This window comes from Balaenoptera musculus, chromosome 9 (assembly GCF_009873245.2).
Source record: "Balaenoptera musculus isolate JJ_BM4_2016_0621 chromosome 9, mBalMus1.pri.v3, whole genome shotgun sequence".
In the NCBI taxonomy this organism is placed as follows: domain Eukaryota; kingdom Metazoa; phylum Chordata; class Mammalia; order Artiodactyla; family Balaenopteridae; genus Balaenoptera; species Balaenoptera musculus.
Window position 1 is genome coordinate 44135107 of NC_045793.1, and position 24014 is coordinate 44159120.

Sequence of the window (24014 nt, forward strand, 5' to 3'; positions counted from 1 at the left end):
GAATGAATACTGGAGAAGGAGGTAAAAAAATGCAGGTTTTCATTGTAGCTCTTCAAGTTAATACTACTGTGAGCCTCAGTTTCCTCACCTAAGAAGTAGGAAGGTTGACCTCATAGTTAAGGTCCATTCATTTATACAATTCCATGGTGCTAAAATGATGATGAGCTTGACTGGCAGAGCAATTCTGCTCTTTCTTACTCCCGATGGAATTTATACACAGTGATTTCAAACTTAAAACTATATGTATTTTATCATTGTAAGTAAGAAATTTGGGGAGATCTTCACTTACTGATGGAAATACCTCCACCTTGAGTTGCCAGAAGGAAAAAAAATACCTGGAAAAATGAGCAGACATGGAAAAACCACGCCAGTTTGATTTGTCAGTGAGCACAGAGCACACCAACTGTTCTGGACCTGAGCAGAAAGGTGGAGGTGTCACCAGGTAGATGAAAGCGTGGGCACTTGAGTCCACCTTTCTCCCTGGGTGGCGTGGAGGGAAACACTCTCAAATTGGAAACTCTTCCTAAAATCCTTCTCCAATCTCTAATCCCCACCAGTTGTAAAGCCCTTCGGACCTTCTCTTCCCTTCCTAACTGCACCTGGTTGTCAAACCGAACAAAATGACTAAGAAGTCAGTGGTAGAAACTCCAGCCCAGGCCCTGGGGCCAGACTTCATTGGAGGAATTTGGGCTCTACTACCTACCTTGGGCATCGTTCTTAACCTCTAAGCCTCAGTTCCCTCAGCTGTAAAATGGAGCTAGTAACATTACTTGACCATAAAATGGATGTGAGGATCAAATAAGATAGCCCTGGACAGTGTTCGGGCTGTTTATTAATATAAATAAATATTAGCTGCTGCTGCTATTACAATTACTGCCATTATTGTTCCATGATGATGATTGTTAACTAAACAGTCAGAACTTACGAAGTTACTAACACCCTGTAGAAACTGACAATAGGTGGTGGATAATAACCCCTAATAACCTCAGGCTCCTCCAACTTTGCATCAATTTACAGCCAGAATATTGAAGGTAACAGTATCCCTTAGAACAGAGCAGCATATAAAATGGAAAACAAACCGATTTCCTCACACCCTTCCAATGTCGCTTCTGCCTGCGTGGGGTTTCCCAGCCGCCACAGGCGGTACAGTTGGGTTTTATTTGCCACCCGTCTGCTGGTTGGGCCTTGGGAGCTGTGACAAACCCACCTCCAGATGCTGGAGGCCAACTTCAGTGGCCACTTAGCTTAACACCTCCTCCTCCTCGGCAGGGCTAAAGTCAACACCACAAACTCTTATTCTACAAGCATCTTGAGCTCCGGTTTCAAATTTCCTTGCTTTCCTGAGTTAAAGACAGACTCTTGGCATTAAGGGACCTGGAGTTGCTTACAGCCTCGGAGGCTCAAACACAGAATTACTAATTTGCGGAACCTCTGTCAGTGGAGATTTCTCATAAAATGGGCCCTGAGGTCACTGCTTCATTAAGTTGTTGCATTCCCCTTCCTACAACCACTCTTTAATTGGAGATCGCTGTAGGGATGCTCAGGGACTTAAAAAAGGCCTGCTAAGACCAGGCAGGGCAATTCCACTGTGCCCATGGTAGGTGCACACAGCAGGCAGGGCCCCTTTCGGACAGCAGGCACCCCAGTGCTGCGCACAGCTGGAAATCTAACCCTTGGGGGTTTTAAAAAGTCACCTGGCAACTGTGAGCCTCCTCATACCCTGAGTTGCTGAAATCTGATATTTCCTGTTACTTGTGGGACATGTAGTTGAGGTTATTTCAATTAAACGCACATCTGTGCTCAGAATACCCTACCCTCCTCTGTGTTATGCAGTCGTGAACTTTGTTTTGGGGTTGGGATTCTGATGGTGAGGACTGATGTAGCTACAGGCACAGCTTAATGAATCTGTAAGACCGGAGATGGGCATCCATGTCTGGACTGCCTTTGGTTGCCTCTGGTCTTGTAGATGGTTAAGAGACTAAATTCTTTCTTAAAGTCAGTCTCTCTTTCCCTCCCTCTCTCTCTCTCCACACACACACACACACACACCCCAACACACACACACACACCTCCCTCTTTTATCAGGGAAAACTTTGCCACTAAGTACTATTTCCATGTCTGAAAACAGACATTCGGCCAGCAAAGAATTTATCTGATTCAGGTCTCTGTTGGGTGGCTAGGTCAAGATTCCACCTACTGTTTGCTAACACACAGTAAGATAACATTTCACACAAACCAAGTGCTATACATACAACAGACAGTGGCCTTCTTGGCCCCCAACTCATGATCCCATCACACTCAGCTCAGGGAAAGCAGGACTCGCTTTAGGCTATAGCTCATACTTGGGCAGGAAACAGCATTTGCACCAAAGCTTTATAAAGTTTGTTTAGCTCACTTCAAATATTTTACTTTAAATAAATCATCTAAACAAAATTTAATTCTTTTCAGTTGGAAAGAGAGAATGTCCCATGTTATTAAAAGACAGTAATCCTTTTCATACTTCCTTCAGGTCTGATTTTAAAAGGACTTTTTTTTTTGATAGAATCATCATTGGCCTTTCAGACCAACCCAAAGACCACTGTACTATAAGGAATATAACAATGTTGTGCCTCAATTATTGCTTATTACCTACAAAATTATAAATTACTGTTATCACTGACTTGCAAAGAGAAGACTAAAAATGTTCTACACGTTTACTTTGAGTTTTCTCTTCACTATTCCTTTCAGAGGTCTGAGAGAGCGCCAAACACTACCAAGACAGATTAGGCCAGTCAATAAAGCAGGAATTCTGTGGGATTTTAGAAACAGGCAATGCAATGTCACTGTTGGAAACAATGCAACACTCATTTCACTGCAGATAACCAAAGTAAGTTTTAGATTTGAAGCTATGTAATCAGTCCATTTTATCTGTGTATGTACGTATATATATCTAAGTATTTATTCCTGTCTCCTTCCAAAAGAGGACTGGAAGTAGTTTACACACATACATGCTAAATAATCCAAAACACATAAAGATAGTAGACATATAAGACGAAGTCAGGAGAAAGTTTATTACTCAAGAACCATGTGCTGTTAGAGATGGGGTACAAATTTATTTCTAGCTTCCTAGCAACTAAAGCAAAGATGGTTTAGTTGACTTGAATCGATCGAGATATAATATGCCTTTATAATTTTTTTCTAGGGCTAGGCAATGAAAATATAGAAATACATTCAATTAAATCCAGAGGCTTCTGCTCTGTTTTTGTTTTTGTTTTTGTTTTTGCCACACCGTGCAGCATGTGGGATCTTAGTTCCCCAACCAGGGATCGAACCTGTGCCCCCTGCAGTGAAAGCAAGGAGTTTTAACCACTGGACCACCAGGGAAGTTCCCCCACCCTGTCACTTTTTACATCAGCAAAGGTCAGCCTCACTTTACCCTCCTGCTTCATCTAATCACTGTGTTAAGAGTCAAGTTACTGTTACTACTACCACAGGTGATTACTTCTGGATTCACCTACACTGTTACCCCTGTTTGGAGAACCAATGCTTCTCAACCAAGGGTGATGTTGCTCCCCAAGGGACATCTGGAAATGTCGGGAGACATTGCTGGGAGGCTACTGGCATCTAGTGGGTAGAGGCCAGAGATGCTGCTAAACATCACACAATGCACAGGACGGCCTCCACCACCAAGAGTTATCTGGCCAAACTATCAGCAATCCTGAGGCTGAAAACTCTGCAGTAGCTAATGGGGTATATATGTGCATGTGTGATCTTGTTTGAATGAGACAGAAATTGGTCATTTTTCTGGTTTTAGAACACACTAGCCTTAGTTTGGACTTCACCCTTCGTTTGTCTGCTCTAGGAACCCATATACCAGAAGAACTTTCATAATTGACGGAGGAGGAAAAAACGAGCTCTAAGGTTTGTTCTGGATCTTGGGTATAATGACAAAGGAATTTCAAAATAGGAGGTCTTTTGGCCACAGGTAAAGGACATTGGAATAAGTCTACCTGAATGTGCTATGAAAATCTGGGCATTGCTTAAAAAAACTGGAAGTCATCCCATCTCATAACTCGATCTGAATAAATAAACCTCTACAAATAGAATGTGTTTTACAGCATTGATGGAAGAGCTGCTGGAGAGCAAGAGAGAGTAAACAGACGGAAAGAACACCAAAGGAAACTGAGACATCACCATCTAATGATATCATCTCGATCTGGACCAAGAACCACATGCCTGGGCTCTTCCCACACTGACCTGCTGGACGCAGGCGCACAGAGTCAGTGATCTCCCTGGTGCCCCTCCGCTGGGTGGCTTCTCCCTTGCCAACTTGCCTCTCTCAGTGACAGAAGTCACAGGCTCATTCACATGTACAACATTTATATTTACAATACAATGTACAACACATGTACAATAAGTACTTAATATGACCAGTTACAAACTTGGTTTAGTTTTGTCATGCCCATCCTTCTATTCTTCTTTTCTTTCCTTTTTGTTTTCTAATAAGCCACCAGTATTCTATATCTGGAAAGTCTAGCCCATAGTGGATAAACTAATAATGAAATGTAGCTTTCCTCTCAACGATCTGAATAATCATCCTTCTTGATTCTTGCAACATAAAGTCAGGTAATTCAAGATTTAGGCTGTTTCCGTACAAGACTGGCCGTATGTTTTTATTAAGCTGATAAGCAGTGTTCCTGCCTGACAGCAGTGAGATGGGCAGATGTAACCTATCTGTGTTCATGCAAATCGAAAGGGTCAGCTAGAAAATCTGAGGAGTTCATTAGAAGTCTGTCTCTGCTTCAGCTAGGAGGTACTTTCTAGGGAAATGCAAACATCTTCATCGACATGGATACAGAGGAAAACTTCATCAATTTAGACTCGACTCTGCTCATCCAAAAAGGAATGAAGCTGGAAGCGGCCTCCAAACCATCCCTAAACAAAATTTCCTCAGAGAGTCTCTGGGAAGAGGATTAAATGTAATAGTTTATACACATGTTTTAAAATCAACTGGTGTGTTAATCATAGCTAATTCTTCTTTCTGCATGATTCCCAGGCTCTACTAAGTCATACTTGGTTGGCCTCCTTTGAGTTATTTTATGCACTTCCTTACCTTTAAAGAAAAATTCTTTTATTAAATCTATAATTTAATTTTCATTAATTCAGCCAGCACTTCCATCCAGTGTACAGTGTATAATTGTCTAATATCTCTCAGTCTCAAAGAAGAGTGAGATATAGATATGTATGTGTATATATATATATAGTAATATGTGTATATATAGTAATATATGCAACGAACTTACGCATCCATTGTCTAAATGGGAACACTTGTTCCCATGTGAAAGCTGCTTTTCAACTGTCATCAAAGCCCACTTCTCTAAGCCTGAATGGCTCAAAAATACCTTCTAATAGACTCCATGGCTTGGTTAATCCTGCTTATCATACTAATTTGACAGTGACATTATGAATACTCCTCCTTTAACGAAACACTTCAGAAAGCTATCTCGAAAGCATATGAATGTGAGGGGACTAAAACAGTGGTTTGCTAATAGATCTGGGCATGCCTACATGTGGGGATGACATTAAATCTGTTGCTATGCTCTCTGTGTGGTGGGTAGTACAGTCCCAGATGGCTTTCGGAATAAGCCATATTAGAGAGAACATTCAAGAGCTCAGTTAAAAATAACAGGATGGCCAAACCACTGCCCACCTAATGAACTCTTGTTTTCTCTCTACCAACAGCGACATGGGATGTGCCCAAGTGAAAGGGCAAAACGGTGGGGGTGAGGGAGGAAGAAGGGCAGCTGTTTGGCTTCATAATGATAGAAGGAGAATCTCTCCTAGATTATATATAATGTTTGGTTTTACTGGATATCATTATCTTAGCCGCTATGACTGCAAATGCTATTAGCAGTTAAAAGGCACATGAAGTTATCTGGTCCTTCCTAAAACCTCATCAGACCGTTTGTCTTCTAAATTTCTCAGAGCAACAAATTCCAACGGAAACATCTACATTTGTCTCGATTGTGCTTCTGTTCGAGGATTACCATTGACTTAAATTGTCTGTAGAAAGGTGAGATGATCCCATCCTAGACCTACAGAACTAAAATAGGCTGAAAACTTACACCACCGTTTTTCTTGTTGCACTACAAAATGCAAAATACATATTAATAGCATATTTTTAACAAACTTACTTTCAGTGCAAATAGGACAGCATCCTTTTCTGTTGAGAATTTTACCCTAATCAAGAGAAAAACAAATAAGATTTCAGTGTTAAGAAACAGGGTCTGCTGAGGACAAAACTCTTTTTTAAATCTAATACCAGACAAACCAATGAAATCAGTCCCAGCTGTATTTGAACTCAATGCCCAGATGGTGATGATGGTGGTAAAAATGAAGTTTCAAGTATCAGGTTCTATGGACAGGCAGACTCATTCAGAAAGCTTTCCTGTTTTTATCCTCCGAGAAATACAATATCTAAAGGCCTCATTGGTGTGATTTTTCTCACATGGAGCGAAGATGGAGACAGTCTGGATTCCACCTTTTCACTGATACCCAAATCTAGCCCTCTAGAGACCAAGTGCACACACATAGAAATGGGAATTGGCTGTCAAGCTATCAATCCATGCAAGGCCTTCATTCTGTCTTTGCTTATTGGAAGGGCCCAAAAATAAACAGTAACCCAAGCTTGGGCCTATGCATATGAACAGTATCTGTGCTACAAATCAAATTCAGTCTGATTTCTTCTTTCAGAAAGCAGTATGCTATCCCTGTTAAGTCACTATTATGTAGTCAAAGCCAATGAGGCTGAGGGTTTTGAAATCCTGAGTAATTTTCCATTACCTTTCTGGAAATACAGTGTAATCTCCTCTACTGCATTTCTTTCAATTTTTTGCTGATGCTTGACATTTAAAGGAAGAAGCATATTCTCAGGACCCTTATCAGAGAATGGCTCTTTCTTATCTCTGACTCAATGGGATCACAGGGAAAAAGAAATGTGGAAGAAGATTAACATTTAGGAAGCACATGCTATGAAACAAACATCCTACTAGATATTTCCCCTAGGTTACCTAACATCAGGTTAATTGTAAGGATTTTATAAGTTAATATTAAGAACATATTAGGGTTTAATTATATTATGTTATTATAATCTGTGTTATTAAGATGCACAAGAATTTTATGAGCTGAGCATTTTCCTTCTTATAGATGACGAAATTGATGTCATGCAACACAAGGGTAGTAGAACCCAAAATCAAACCTAATTTTGTGTGACCTTATAGGCCACCTTCTTTCCACTCCAGATCTTTAAGATGAGAGAGGTCTCACCTTAATCTTTAAGAGAACTTAACATTTATTGGGTATCTGCTATACAGTAGAAAGAATGTTATACGTTCTTCTTACTTTATCTCATTTATGCTTCACAACAACCCTCTAAATATAGATGCCCCTTTCCCGTCTTTATAGGAAACTAAGGAAACAGACCACAGAGAGGTGGCCCAAGACTTGTGTCAAGGCCACACACTGGTTTACTACCTGTCAATTGCATCAGGACTAGATTTAGGTACTTAAAAAATATATACTAACCAAAAAAAAACCAAGATGCTAGTTGATTATTGAAGAATTAGAACCATGTCTGATTCATTTTTGCATCAGCTAAGCCTTAAAAGGTACATTAAAGGCTATGACAAGTTTGAATGAGACTTACAACTGGCAGCCCTCCCATGGCTGGGGCACCATGACAATTTTATGGCCAAGAGCTCTCTTATCTGTTTCTATTTGGCACAGAGGTCTCCTTCGGCTTCTCGTGACTGAAAACAGTTGAGGACAAAGCCAAAGGAGGTTGGCTCAGGCTGATGGAATGACACCCCCGGAGGGTGGCATCAGGTACTCTAGCCGAACGGAGCAGAGCTGTATAAGCCAAGTCCTCAACAAAGGGTGACTACGATTCCCTACATCTGCACCTCGACAGAAACAGCCAGCTCCCTCCTTCAGGAAGTGAGAATGGGGCTGGTCATATCACTAAATTAGGCAGGGAATAAATCAAGTGCAAGCTACGAAGTCTGCGCTCCTGAGTTACGTGTAACTCGCTGTGGAACTCTGGACCCGCTGTGACCTCATCAGTAAGAAGGGTCTAGTAACAGCACCCACCTCAGAGGGGTGGTCTCAGCAACAAACAAGATTGGTCCTGTGACTACAGAGGAAGTTTCAGTACATATTAACACTGATGAATTGACAGTGTCATAACGACCCTGTCCCCAGTGGAACCCTCAGCCCCTCTCAAAAAAGGCACTCCTTTGCCCCTGGGGTACTGTCAGGGAGCGAATCCAACCACAAAATTCTTTTCCAACAAGCCACGCATACTTCTGGAAAAAGAGATGTGTAGTAGCCAGGAAGGATAGAGCAGGAATACAGTCTGCTTCTCCAGAAAAATTTTTTTTTAATTTCCCCAGGCAATGCAGGGGAGGGGAAGTAAGTGTTTAACAGGATTTCCATGGTAGAGCTAAGTTATCTTCCAAAGTGCTTGTGCTGGCCCCTGAGGAGGGAAAGTATGAACCAGGGGAATGGTTGGGAAAATGCCTAGAAACAGAAAGGTAGGCCCTGAGGCAGGAGCCGGGCACTGCCCGATGGGCTCTGACAAGATGAGGAGGGGTGGGGCGGGAACAGGCCCGCGCCTGGAGGGACGGATGCTCCTGGCCCAAATATGGTCCACAAAGAAGAGACACTAATGAGATGCTGGTGACAGAAAGAGCGTTGACCTCCCCAAGGCAAGAGGACAATGAAAACCAACACGCCTGCAGCACAGCCCTCTGTTTTTGTCTTGTAGAATAAGGAAGCCCATTATTACTAACATGTGCTGCCAGAGTTCATTAGCAGCAAGGGTTCCCCGAGGACGGGCAGAGATGATGTGATCCCATTTTTCCCAATGAATATTTATAAGCAGACCATGCTCAAGTCTCCTTATTGTATCTCCTGTTTTTTTGGTGTGTTTTTTTTCTTTTATAGGAGGTTTTCAGTTTTATGTCTGAGGCTTTTTAAAGCAAGACTAATTAGGGTTTTTTTTTTTTTTTTTTTTTCTGCCCCTTTTATTCAGTTGTGCAATAGCAACAGCTGTTGTTTTTTTGTGCCTCATTTGTCCCTCAAGTAAAAACAGCAACTTTTTGTTTATAATAATAACAGATGTGAATAAAATTAAAAGCCGTCTCTAACAGAGAAGGGAAGACATGTCCTGAATATATGGATGTATTTTTTCATTCACTGGACGGTATTGAATAGGCTTGACATTTTCCCAAAATGCATAAAACCTTGAAAGGTTTCAAGTTGCTGAGGTGAATTCAATGAAGCTCATGCTTTGGAAGATAATGGTTGCTTTATTCAGTGTGCTGGAACTGTGGGTTTCTGAAAAGAGATATTTCCATAAGGACGCTATTTCCATCTGGGGCTACAACAGAGGCCAGGGTTAGAGAGGGAAAACTTCAGTAAAGGGGCTGGAGGGTGCTGCTGGGCAGGTGAAACCCCTTGGGAAATTTACTAATAAACAACCACATATTTCTTTGAATAGTTAATGGGAAGAAAACTCTGATTTGAGAAGAGAGAGAGAAAGGAGGAAAATGCAAAGGATGGTTATGATGTTCAACAGAAAACCCAGCGGAAGAAACAAGGGAGCAAATCAAACAGGTGTTGGAGACATTGAAACAAAGAACTGGGAGAGGTCCCTAAGAAATGGAGCAAGGTAAGAGCTATTGTCCCGCTAGGCTGGAATCTGGGTGGGAACCGTAAAAGCAAAGGAGCAAGCTTTGCAAGGGACATGTGGCTGTTTGGGAACTTGGCAGTTTTGGAGGATCTGGATTTTGTGTTCAGAAGATGGTAGGTGACCATGCCACACACAGGATGGTTCTCAAGATGCTCAGGTAAAGAGAAAGTCAACCTGCACACATACCTGAGGGCAGCTGCTGATGGGAACGCACTGCTTCTTGCGACACTCTGTCTTGCCTTTCACACAAGCACAGATGGTGCAGTTGACAGAGGACCACATCTCTCCATCCTACAGGAGAGAGCACAGGATTCTGCTATCAGCTGGAGGCTGATGGGAGCTAATCCAGCAGGCTGGGATTTGTCTGTCAAGGAAAGCATTTCTTACCCTGAGTGATGGATGCCATCATTAGACTAAATTACTCTGAGGCGTTCATCTACATCTAACTGATTTGATAGAAAGATTAGATTGGAGGGGGTGTGTGTGTGTGTATGTGTGTGTGTGCATTTCCCCTCCAGGATATAAAAAGAATTCTCGTACATCTAACCAAGTCATATTTGCATCTTGCACCTCCTACTTTGTTTACTTAGCTTCACCCTGGGAGACGAACAAGAGTTTTCATACATGATGCAACCACAAGGGTCTAATTTTTCCATCTGATAGGATTGAAATGTTTGAGCTGTCCCAGATGCCAGCAGTTAATTGAGATGTCCGCAGGTGGTTAGTTTATTCCCAGATGTGACATGGCTCTGGCCCACACGGGGCATGAACATGCAAAGAACAGAGGCTAATTCATATGACTCCCACTGCCAGGCGGACACCTGACCAGCAAGCTGTCTGAAAATGTGGAGCCCAGACAGAAAACTCCAAGAGCCATTTGTCCCACGTCCCTGCCCGTCTGATACTCTCCTCGCAAAAAGCTGGGTAGCACTTTGGGACACATTTTCTAGCCCAGAAAGGGCTGTTTGAGAAATTTCTTTGACTCACTGGATTTATAATTGGCAATTGCCAAGTGCCCAGTCACAAAAACCCTGTACCTCTGGAGAACATGCAGGAATGTGCATCCTTGTTTGTGAGAAAAGAGATTACAGGCAAAGCAAGGATTCCTTTCTGGGCTTATGGATCTAAGCAGCAAATTTTATTAAAAACAGGAAAACTAGCCCAGATCTTTGATGTCGACTATTTCTCTTTCTCTTCCTTCTCATTTTTTGAAGGTATTTTAAGGACTACCTACTCTCTAGTGCCTTTTATTTCTCTGACAGAGTCTGTCTCAAAGAGTATCTGACTACTGCAAATTCTCTGAGTGTACATTTCTAGGACTCTGTAAATTACTTCAGGCCTCGTCTACTTATATGAAGGGACCTTTCTGCGAGGAGCCTGGAAAGCACTTTGCACACAAAACTGTCATCAGAGTGAGCCTACTGCGTCTGGATGCTCTGGAGACAGAGGAAGGCTTTGTGTGAAGTGGACACGTGAGTGGCTCTGGAAGCCTGGTGTAACCACAACACACACACATGACAGCCTTCCCTTAGGCATGACACATCAGGGCTTCTTACAGATGCCGTAAGAATCAAGACCCTCCCTCCACCTCTGTAATAGGAAGTCTAGCTAGGTGCAGCAGGCCTGAGGTGCCTCTGTCTCTGACTTGATTCTGAGGGTCTCGATTCTCACGGTATCCTGAGATGATGCCTTCAGATACAGAAAGACTCCCTCCACCCCTGGGGAAAACAGACTAGATGGGAAGCACTTTGGACAAAGCCAACAATCTTCATCCAGACGTTTAAATGGTGGCTGCACAACTTCCCACCCGGGCTGTTAGGAAACGATGTAAAACATCCCTGAGATGGGCAGCAGACAGCCCTTCCAGCTGGGCTGGGGCAGAGCTCTCTCACCTTCACTCACCTGCTCTGCTGGCCACATACCCTGTGAACATCCTCGCCCGGACATCTCCCAAATGAGAAAATCTCTCTTCGAAAAAGTAATTTAAGTGGAAAAGTTCTAAAAGAATCAGGATCTTGGCAAGGAACACTGAGCACCTCCGACTGCTGGAGATGCCCCTGGGCGTTTGGGCACCTGCAGCTGCACCATCCAGGGGACACCCTCAGCTCAGCCCCAGCAACTGGCCACCACATTGGGAAAGGGCAATAATGTTTTACAGGTTTAAAGTATTTTATAAAGCAAAAGTAAAGCCAAAGAAAAACACGTTTCCAAACAGTTGCTTCTCTGTCCCTGTGTGTCCTTGATTCTAAATACATATGTATATATAATATTGTAATATAAATAAGTACATTTATACACACACACACATGTATATACAAAAGATGGAATACTGCAATCTGCATTTTGTCAGGAGCTTTTTACAACTCAGTATCGTACAACAGTTCCCATGAGCTTGGCTCGTGACATACCCGGAAAATCTTGTTTCCAAACTTGCACACTTTGATGTCTTCCGGGGGCACTCGTAGAAGGCACTCCTCACAACAGGCCTCCTCGCCTTTGCTGCATCCACCAGGGTGGGAGCACTTCTTCTTACACACTACAGTAGAGTCCTGGGGGCCCAAAGGCAAACTGGAAATTAAAAACGATTTCCACCTCTACCAAACATCCTACCTCACCTTCCTTTAACAACCCACAACTAACTGCTTTAAAACATACCCTGAAGATACCATATTTTAATTTGTTGCCATAAATCTTTCATTCACTGCAAAATGTTATTTGCTGACTTAGTATCTGGACCAGAAGAAGAAGAAGCTATGAGCAGTGTGACATATGCTCCCCACCTTCCAAGGGTTTATCATTTAATTCTCAAGAGACTGATGATTCTGCTAGAGCCAGTGTGTGGCAAGAAGCCCTGGGTCACTGTGGGCCAACAAGCTTCCTTCTTTCTTCCTAACTTTTTCCTCTTTTGCAGCCTTCATTAACTGTGCTCCCTCTGTTCTCCTCCATGGCTTTATGACACCTTCTAGGAGTTTAGTGTAAAGGTTTAGCGTATCTTTGATCAAAGACTAAAAATTTAGAGCTCATGTTCCACGTCAAGATGAAATTCCTTAGTGTGTTCTACATTCACAAAGGAACCAAACAAGCAGTTCCAAAGCTGGGCCTGGGTTCCAGGGCTTTTCCATAAACTGTGTGACCTTAAATGAGGCCACTTAAACTCTGAGGGTGACAAGTTCATATCTGTAAAGTAAAGGGGCATGGCTTGATTTCTAAAGAAGTAGCATTCTATGAACAAAACAGCCAAGTAAATTGTGCCTACTTATTCACTCAACAAAGCATGGAACAAAAGTTCAGAGCAACTTTAAAAAAGTAGATTTCTCCAGTTCCCCAGCCAACAAGCTGCAATTTCTGGAGAAGACTGTCAGGTGGAATGACTGTAAGAGCAAAACATTTATGTAACTTAGCAGAAGACAAGATGGAAGAAAGAAGTGTCCCAGGGTAGATCGGCAATGACCTCAAAGTGCTGAGTTAGTGTGAGCCAACAGCAGGGAAATGAGAGACTAAACCCCTCTCCAAGGCATAGACCCTATTAGTAAGCTTTGAGAGATGACTCACTTCTGAGCATGGCATACAGGTAGGTTGTGTAAGTCAACAGATGTAACTTCTATAGCTTCTATGTTAATTCTATGACTTCAAGAGGCACTTCTGGTACCATCTACTATACTCCCACTAACTCATCCACTTAAAATTAATATGACAATGAGATGATCCTTCCAAAAAAAAAAGGCATTTATTATTCTTTATTCTTAAGGTTCTAACCACATCATATAGTGAATAGAATGTAGAGTTGAACAAGACCAGGGTAGAATGCCAGTTCATTTATTAAGTGTGTTATCTTGTGCAAATCCATCTCCCTGAGCCTCGGATTCCTCATCTTCAAAATGGAGATGATAATACCTACTTCTCAGGTTTATTGTACAGTTTAAATGAAATATGCAAAGTACTTGGCACAGTACCTGGCACATAGAAATTATAAGTCAACTCATAAATTGGAAAAAAAACCCTTCGTCAAACTGTATGTCTTGATTTCAAGTTTGAAAAACAAGGGCACTCACTAGCTCTCGAATAATGCATACTTCATGGTAGATTTCTGAACTTTCATGAAATACACACCCATCCCCCCCACACACACACAAACACACACACAGTACCCATTAGATCATTGCCTGTCACTGGGTTAAGCAATGAGAATACAGAGATGGATGGATGTGCTTCTGTCTTCAAGGAACTCACGAAGAGGAGAGATAACCATCTGAACAAAGACTGCAGTATAATGTGGTAAACAGAACTAGTAAAGGTGTAGGGGTAGTAGAGAAGATGGAACAATTACCAATCTAGGTGGGTTGGGAAAGCCTCACTAAAGGAGGTGACACCTGAGATAGGCTGCTGTGGATGAAGAGGAGTTTGCTAATCAAATTTAAAGAAGATGAGGACACAGCAGGCAGAAGAATTCTTAAATTTGAAGGCATGGAGACCTGAAACCATACTGTGTTCAGAGAACTATTTCTTGTACCTGCCATGGCATTGGATGGGGATGCCGGAGAGGGAAGCTCTAAACAGATAAAAAACAATACTGATCATCCCAAATGATTGCAGCCTGATTCTTCAAGCATCCAATTTCCCAGAAATGACCGTGAATTCATACTCTGATAAAAACATCTTGAAGGAACGGTTACACTTCTTTTGAGTACTGGGACATATTGCCTAATCATCTCTCAAAGAATCTCTTAAAGAATGAGACCCAAGGGACTTCCCTGGTGGTGCAGTGGTTAAGAATCCACCTGCCAATACAGGGGACACGGGTTCGAGCCCTGGGCTGGGAAGATCCCACATGTCGTGGAGCAACTAAGCCCGTGCGCCACAACTACTGAGCCTGCGCTCTAGAGCCCGCGTGCCACAACTACTGAAGCCCACGTACCTAGAGCCCGTGCTCCGCAACAAGAGAAGCCACTGCAATGAGAAGCCCGTGCACCGCAACGAAGAGCAGCCCCTGCTCGCTGTAACTAGAGAAAGCCCACGCACAGCAACGAAGACCCAAAAATAAATAAATAAATGAATTTATTAAAAAAAAAAAATTTGTCTGCAAAAATAAAAAGACAAAAAATAGAATGAGACCCAAAATATTGCAAGCATAACTAATTTCCATTCCTGGGATGCCTGGCTTTCCTGTAATCAAGAGAACTGGAAATGTGATGTGTTTCATCAAAGGCTCAGTATCCCCAAGAGGAAGCTATAACGTGTGAAATTCCTGGAGAGAAAGAGAAGTCCTGAGGATGGAGGCCAAGGCGGAAGGAGTGGCTATATGTTTAGCACAGGATAATACAAACCACGGAAGAGAGGACGGAGCCTCAGGAAGGTATTCCCGGGCTTCAGAATTACTCACTGTTCAGTGCCAGGGAACAGAGAGTTCAGACCCTACTGGGCCACCTCCCTGAAGGAGTGCATGCTACTTAACAAAGCATGCCTCGAGTAATCAGGAACTTCTGAACTCTAATCCCAGCTACTGACTCATAGCTGACATTGAGAAAAGTTCCTCTTTCCCTCTATAGCCTTCTGGCTATTACAAACAAAACAGCAACTATCACCACCAAAATGTATTATTCTAAACTCGTGTCACATAGATGTTTGGGTTAACTCACTAATGAATGATCCTGAAGTCCTCCATATAAATGATTTTCTCGGTTTCAGAAATAAATCACCACATAAACATAGTCTAGAAACGTGTGATGTGTATCCCTTTAAATTTCTGAAGCTGTGGAATTCTTTCTTTACCAGTCATTAGACTTGTGGTTGCCTTTTGAGAAAAGTGTACAATGACTCAAGTAAGAAATGGTACAACGAACAACACATAAATACTCTCTTCCCAAGCTACCAGGTTTATTTTTATGATAAACTGTGAATCCATGCCTTTCTTTTCTCTTGAATGTGATTAAAGCCATTTTTATTGCCAAGTGTATCAGAGAATTCATCTTGAATAATTAGAGCCAGAGAACATTGCCACGTGCATTTGTCTGATTTTTTAGAAAGTCCTTCAGGAAGGACAGCTGCTAAGAGTTTAATTCTCACCACCAGGAGCTAACTTATTGGTCCTGGGAAGATGACAGTGAGTTGTAATTTGGGTCTTATGTTTGAACATTCTTGTGACCTTGAAGTATGATTTTACTCATAAAGTGACATCAATAATGCCTCCTTCCCATAAATAACACATTATCATGTTTGGCTATGTTAACACTAAAAACCAAAAATGCTATCAGTGTTGGACCACAGCCCCTCAGAACCACCTTACCCTGCAGGTACATGCAGTGCAGTTATCATAGAGAAAAGAGGATCCATTGTCATAAACATCACTGCGAAAGAGGCAGCTTCCAAACGGGAGGTCAAATACTTTCCTCTGACCTAGAGGGAAGCAATGGCATAGTGTTAGCAAGACAGAAGCCAGGTATGTCCCACTTCATCATCAGCAATTACATCACAGGATTGTTAAACATTCTCACAAGACCAGCTATTTTGGTGCACAAAAACAGAGCCTTGGGTCAGATGTTCCCAGGTGATCCCCAGGAGTCATGACTTTAGAGAGTTTTTGCTAAAGAGACTTTAATTCCACACTGAATCCTTTAAGTTCAACAAATCTTTATTATGAGTTCATCATAGTGAAGCAGGATGACTAAGACATCCTATCCTGATAGAGCTCAGTCTACTGGGGAAATAAACCCACAAAAGATGATGTCAATACAGCAAGATGGTCAGCTCTGGAAAGAAGCCAATCTGGGAACTGTGGGGACAGGGAGGACAAAGAAGACTTCTTGGAGGATGTGATGCCTGAGCGGTATCTTAAAGAATAAATAAAATTATCCAGAAAGTGGGTATTGGCAGGGAAGAGGCAGGAGAAGTCAAGATATCCCAGGAAGGACTCGGATGAGCAAAAAGAACTAATGAGATAGCATCTCAGTTGAAGAAATGATAAGTCCATTGGCATAAAGGGTGACGCTAACTCAAAGAGCACATAGAGGCAGACTCCAACTCCCCCAGGGTCCAACCTTCCACAGGCATCACACCGCTTGTAGAATTACCTTGGTTTTCCTTGATGTGAGGATTTGATTGGTGACCCAAAGGACCAAAAAAGCAACCCCCGAATAAAGGGTACAATCCAATATCCTCCTTTCTTTCAGTATTTGAGTCTCTACTCCCTGGATCACATAAAACATCCCTGAAATATTACTTCAATTAAGGACTAAGTTGAGAAGTCAAAGATTAATCATCACTCATCAGATTTATACCCACACTCTTCCTGTAAAAAGGTTAAAAGCAATCTCTATTTATTAGGAGGCCCAATGAAATGCTGAAATACCTATAAGCACATGCTAAATGCTATTCTCAGAATTAGAATTGCTCAAATCAGAGAGATATTTCTGTCTTTTAAGAATTGAAAATAGCTCAGCTTCAACTGAGTATTTTTTTCAAATTGTGATAACCTGGTTTGCCTTTTTCCTATCTTTTATAGATGGTTGGACTGGTGGATTGATACATCAGTAGACTGCTGAACAAAAAGACTCTTCAACGAGTTTATCCCCCTGAACAAATGTGACCAATGGCTTGAATTATCCCTCTAGAAAATGTAAATTTTACCTAAAAATATTGGTGTAAAGCTCTTAGCATGGAGCCTGGTACTCATTAAACACACCCAGTAAGTGGCAGATGATAAGTGTTATCATTATTAGAGGTGGTATAATTCAAATATGATCCTGGGCTGTGTTACCCTAAGAGGTGCACTGGGGGACTTCCCCAGCAGTCCAGTGGTTAAGACTCCACATTTCCACTGCAGGGAGCACGCACGGGTTCAATCCCTGGTCGGGGAAACTAAGATCCCGCATGCGGCTCAGCGCAGCCAAAAACAAATAAATAAATAAGAGGTGCACTGGGTACTCTGTGTACACAAACCTCTGATGAGGCTATCGCTGAAAATGAGAAAAGAGAGGAAAAGAATGTTGTCATACAAAAGGCAGAGGTATGTTGTGTGAATGAATCTTGGTCAAGGGAGAATTGAACAGCAAATCAGTGTCCAACAAGCCAAAAGTCTAATTAGTCTAAGATTTCAGCATCCAGTAAGCATCCCTGTGTTTCCTTTTTTGTCCTTTCTGTCTTCTGTTGTGTGGGTATGTTTCTTTTTACTTTCAAAAAACATACAATCTTACTTTAATTCCAAAGTCATCATGGCTCAAAATAAGATAAAACATTCAAAAGAACGGTTCAGAGACTCCATGCACAGCCTAATTTAAGCCATTTCCACATTGTTCTGCTGGGGCTTAGCCCAACTGTAAAAGGTCTCATTTGGAAGAATTATGACTTTCAAGTTTCCTAAGACTTGACGTTCCTTTTGTCTTATGACCACGAACAGACAGAAAAATCTGCATTCAATACAACAGCCATTGTTCATGTGAGAAACCTCTGACTTGACTCAGCATATCCACGATACCAGCTTCAAAGCATTAATCAAGCCTACTTATCTTCAAGGCCAGGCCCCAAACGACACCTCCTCTGTGATGACTTTCCCACTTAGACAGGACACTGCTTCCACCATGACCCACAGCATGAGAATTTCAACGACAGTGAACTGGCTAATTCTATCCCAGGGGCACAAGAACACGCTGGCAACCCAAGAAGCACACAAATCAGTGGAAATGCCTTTAGTCAGCCATGTCTAAACAATTCTGCTTTGTTCTTAGAATACCTTTGTATTTACTTTAAAAGTAGGGGTGTGTGTTGTGTGTGTGTGTGTGTGTGTGTGTGTGTGTGTGTGTGTATACACAGCAGGAAGGCAAACATTGTTAGATGAAGAATTAGCAGCAGAATCCTCCAAAGAGGAGAGATCTGCCTTAGTTTAACAAGATACTTTTATTTGCCAATTTGGTTGTAGAAAGATAAGGCTTCAAGGTATGGCCATGATAAGCTGGGAAGGAGGAAAATAAATCAGCAGATGTTTTGGAATTGGGGAAAGCAAGCTATAAAAGAAAAGACAGATATTCAAGGAAAAAGTGTGGACAGTAAGGAAAGGAGACTAGAGCCCAAACAAAAGAGGCAAGCAGTGAAATTTTCCTGAAGGCAAAATAGCTAAGACCTTTTAAGAACAAAGGGAGCTTAATAGTTCATTTTATGTTATTCACTGCGCTTCCCTGAAAAGTAATCACCCCCACTGACGGTAAACCTTCAGTGAAATCTGCTACGCAAGCCTTGACTCAACAGAATGATAGAATGTGAAAAGACTAGAGAGGGGCTGTCCCTGAAAGGACAAAATGATGTTGAAGAAGAAGAAGGAGAAGGAAAAGGAGGAGGGAAGGGGGAGGGGGAGGAAAAGGAGGAGGAGGAGAGAATAGAGGAAAGAGAAAGGGAACAAAGAGAGAGAAAACAGCAGAAGCAGAAACACAAAGCCAGTGGTGACTAGAGAAAATATAAGCCATCCCCCAAGGACCCCTGGAGATTCTGGCGGGGATGCTGGATATTCTATTGTATTCATGTGATGGATCAAGCTACTTTTATTTGAATCTTAAAGAGTCTGACCTCAACTAACTCAAGGACCTAAGGATCACATGGAAGAAGCTGATATAAAGATTAAACAAAAGCCAAAGAGTCTCATGCTCTAGAGACTCTCCATCATGGGTTGTCTCCTTTCAGTTGGTAACATTCGTGCTGCTCTCCATGTCCCCAGGGAAGCTGAGTGGCAGCAGGTTAAAGTAACTGTGGGCTTAAGAATCACAGAGACTCATGTTCAGGTGTCAACTTCATAGCTCACTAGCTGTGCTACCTCCTAGGAATCTACTTCCTTCTCAGTACAATAAAACTAAGAATGGCACCTATATTACACATCAGAATTCTATACTTAGCACCTGTATGTCACAGCCTCTTGAGAAAATTAAATGAGAAAAAGTATATACAGTGTTTTCACATGGTGCCTAGCACATAGTGATTGCTCAAAAAGAAATAGCTAATCCTCCTTTTTTATTGACTATTATTCATTATTGCCTCCCAAACCTCTCGTTTTGGGCATGTTATCCTCCTGCTTGTTTTTGCCTCTAAAAGTATTGGGTTGGCCAAAAAGTTCCTTCGGTTTTAAAGTAAAAATAAAAGACACATTTTTCATTTTCACCAAGAACTTTATTGAACAACGTATTCACCATTTTGTTCCACTACCTTCTGTCATTTTTCAGGCAACTTCATAATTCCATCTTCCCAAAACTTTTTATCTTTTTGAGCAAAGAACTGTTCCAGGTGTCTTCCAGGGAGCTGAAATTTTTTCCATTAAGGGAATTTTGTAAAGACTGAAATAAATGGAAATCTGAAGATGCAATGTCTGGTGAATACAGTGGATGAATCAAAACTTCCCAGCCAAGCTGTAACAGTTTTTGCCTGGTCATCAGAGAAACATGCGGTCTTGCATTATCCTGATGGAAGATTATGCGTTTTCTGTTGACTAATTCCAGACGCTTTTCACCGAGTGCTGCTTTCAGTTGGTCTAACTGGGAGTAGTACTTGTTGGAATTAACCGTTGGGTTTTGCGGAAGGAGCTCATAATAGAGCACCCCTTTCCAATCTCACCATATACATAACCTTCATCACCTTCTTTGGATGAAAACCAGCCTTTGGTGTGGTTGGTGGTGGTTCATTTCGCTTGCCCCATGATCTCTTCCATCCCACATTATTGTACAGTATCCACTTTTCATTGCCCGTCACAATTTGTTTTAAAAATGGAACATTTTCGTTACATTTAAGTAGAGAATCGCATGCGGAAATACAGTCAAGAAGGTTTTTTTTGCCTACCTTATGTGGAACCCAAACATTAAAGCGATGAACATAACCAAGCTGGTGCAAATGATTTTCAGCGCTTGATTTGGATATTTTGAGTATGTCGTCTACCTCCCGCATGGTATAACATTGATTGTTCTCAATTTCTCAGTTTGATCGCTATCAACTTCAACTGGTCTACCCTACTGTGGAGCGTCGTCGAGCAAGACATCTCCAGCACAAAACTTCACAAACCACTTTTGACACGTTCATGTTACAGCACTTTCTCCATACACTGCACAAATCTTTTTTTGCGTTTCAGTTGTGTTTTTACCTTTTTTGAAATAATAAAGCATAATATGCCAAAAATGTTGCTTTTTTCTTCCATCTTCAATATTAAAATGGCTATACAAAAATTCACCAATTTTGATAAGGTTTTTTTTTTAATGCACGCTGATAATGACAGCTGTCACAACACAATCTAACAAAATTTTTTGAATGAAGTTAAAGACAACTAAGCACTACTAGAGCCATCATATGGAAAAAACCAAACGAACTTTTTGGCCAACCCAATTACACTATATTCCTCCATGTGTGTTTACTTTAAAATACATTCCTACTAAGTGTCAGATGCCCAGTTAAAGATTGTTTCCCAATACTGTTCTCCCCACAAAAATATATTCCTACTAATCATATGTCCAATTAAAGATGGTTTCTTCAATACTGTTCTCCCCACAAGGGGCTATTATCCCAGGTTGTCTAGTGTACCAGGTTTACAGATACATGGGAAGACAAGAAAAAAGAAAGCTCTGTGGAGGCCTAGAAGAGAGACAAACCCTGGACACACCTTACACTCGGGTAATCAGAAGAAGGCATTGTCTCTAAGAAGCCACGAAATAGCACAATTTGAGAACCTCAAGATAACAAAGTGGATGACGACTCTCAGCAGAAACTCCAAGAATAAATTACATTGTTCTTTGACCTGAAAACAGTCACTCACCCAAACATTTGGGGCAGCACTGTCCTGGGGGAATGTGGCTAAGGTGCTGAGGACAGGAGAGAATGGGACAGACTTCTCTCACGCACTGTGTCCTGCCTCCCTGAAGAAAAGAGAAAGAGAAAAAAGCACATTTAGAAAAGTACTTGCATATATATATTGTCTAACCATGATATCTGGAACAAACCTAGGCCTTTCCTGGTGCTGGGTCGCTGGGGTGACTGCTCAGATCTGTGCGATTGTCCCCAGGCATCCTTTGATCTTCCCTGTAAGCGCCATGAATGATACCCGTGAGAAGACCGACCACCCCTAAAGAGATGGCTACAGCATCACCTCTCCCCAGTCACCACCACCTTTCTTTATCTTCTTCCCTCTTAAGACCAGCCAACCATCTCAGTTTGCCTGAGATTTAAGGCTTTCAATACTAAAACCAGGAAAGTCTCGGGCAAACCCAAACAAGTTGGGCTCTCTTTCCAAGCCCAATGCAACAAAGCAACTATTGGGGTTTTACTGAGATGTGTCCTCTTCTGTGCTGCTGACAGCTTCCTCCATGAAGGCTTCCCTTTGGGCCACACCTTAAAGGTGTTGCTAGAGTGGCTCAGCAAGGCTCGGATTTGGGGAAGTTAGCCAATCTGCTGAAAACGGATATACTGAAAGCCAATGTTCGGAAGAACCATTCCACTGAAGTCGCCCAGCTAACCAAACCTGTTTTGATTAAGTACGTATAAGGTTTATGATTATCAATATTAGAAGGACTGGCAGAGCTTCAACAGCCTTGGAAGATGTTCTAGAGCCTTCAAATCTTTCCCTGCCCCTCATCCTTGACCCCTTCTGTCCTCCAGCATCTATCACCTCTGACACCCATTCCTTTCTTCTCTTCCTCAGCATCCCTCCTTCTCTGCCCGTCAGCATCTCTCGCCTCTCCAGGATGTGAAGATGAGCATACCAACTCCCCCTTCCCTATCCCTCAGCAGGGACGCCTGTTTTTCCAGCCTCAGCAACTTGTAACTGAATCTTCAGAAAGCTGGAGCAGAAAAAAAAAAAAAGTGCTTTCCAGTCAATTTACATCCAATAACTTTGCAAGGCTCATATGAAAACTATCCTGTGCAATATGAATTGCTATCAAATTTGGGAATAATTAAGGTTTTTTCTTTAGAAAAATCAGTAAATTTGGTAGATAGATCACTAGGCAAATGGAATTTCAATGAATTGGCTTCTGTAGGATTTGAGCTAGAAACCGAACTAGTAGACCCTAAAAAGTACCCATTGTCTCAAGCCTGGAATTTTTATCTCGAGAGACCTCAGGAAATGAGGAGCTCATGCTTCAAAGAGTCCTGGGCCTCGCAAGGGAAAGATTCCCTCGTGGCGTTTCCTCACACCTTCTCCAGCACTTTGTATTAACACCAGACATTAGCCGTCTGGATCCTTCCCATTCTAGCATGCTACTGTCGCCTGTTGTCTCTGCTTTCCCTTCCTGTTCCTGCCATTTTCATTATGACAGTTTATTTTTTGGTAGGAATGGATGAAAAGGGTAGGGCACGTTATGTCTTTTTAAATATTTATTATTTTTAAGCCACTTTAATGTTGGCTTCTTCCCCAAACCAATAGAAAACACACGAAAATACCACAAAAAGCTCTTCTGTTGTTTTTACATTATTTCCAGATCAGCAAGAATTGCTAAAAATCTCCTAGGAATCCCTGGCTGTTCTCAGTGAGGTTCCTCACTCAACTCTGCATAATCCTGAAGTCTGGCCTTTCACCAGACTTCAGAGGTGCATAACCTGAGTCTAGGTCATACTGTGAGGTCTGCCCCAGCTTATATATAAACCACAAAAGTCAAATCTAGAGGGAGGACAGAATGCTCTCTTTAGCTTTTAATTTCAAAGAAGTTCATCTGCCAGCAACTTCCTAAAATCATGAGGCCTCAGGCCACACGAGGTTGCCTGGGTGTCAGCTTCTCTTAGGTGCACAGAGAACGTATTCTTTTCATGGATATTCTCTGTTCTTGTTGGATAAGCATCTATTTTTCAAGCATATTTTAAAATTAAAATTTAAGAAAAATATTGCATAACTGCATAGCCGTTAACTTGTCCAACACACTGGAAAGCTGGCCAAAGACTGTGTGTACTCCAGTAATTTTCCTTACAATAAGGTCAAAGAGCGAATTTTGCATACATAATACAACTGCAGTTTGTGTTTCCCAAGAGTCTGTTAAAGTAACTTGAACTCCAATCTGGGTTTGCTGGTTTGGTCAGGTTTTATTTTGTTTGGGTTGCAGTATTGTAGCATAGCCCAAGTCCCAAGGCTGCATTCCAATTAATACCTCCAAGGAAAGTCCCAGGCCCTTTCGGCTCACAACCTGCTTCTGTGATTTCAACTCAGCAGGGACTCTGGTTAAACTATAAGCCGGGGTTCTGCTGTAAACTAAGAAAGTTAAAAGAGCAGAAATAAATATTTCTGGTTCTAAAAACGTACTCATTCCTATTGTAACCGCACTAACTCAGGCTCTATCAG

At 41.9% G+C, this 24014-nt stretch overlaps 1 protein-coding gene across 5 annotated transcripts in view; it reads right to left on the reverse strand.

Annotated features, from left to right (window-relative positions):
- BMPER (BMP binding endothelial regulator) overlaps window positions 1-24014 on the reverse strand; it is a 255788-nt gene that overhangs the window by 96468 nt on the left and 135306 nt on the right. For 4 of the 5 annotated variants that reach the window (XM_036862761.1, XM_036862763.1, XM_036862765.1 and 1 more), the window contains 5 exons: window positions 21504-21603; window positions 16014-16123; window positions 12139-12279; window positions 9917-10021; window positions 6174-6219 (listed from right to left, as the gene is read on the reverse strand). In XM_036862761.1, coding sequence (XP_036718656.1) covers window positions 6174-6219; window positions 9917-10021; window positions 12139-12279; window positions 16014-16123; window positions 21504-21603 — 502 coding nt within the window. The remainder of the gene's footprint in view (window positions 1-6173; window positions 6220-9916; window positions 10022-12138; window positions 12280-16013; window positions 16124-21503; window positions 21604-24014) is intronic. The other variant, XM_036862762.1, reaches the window with a different exon arrangement.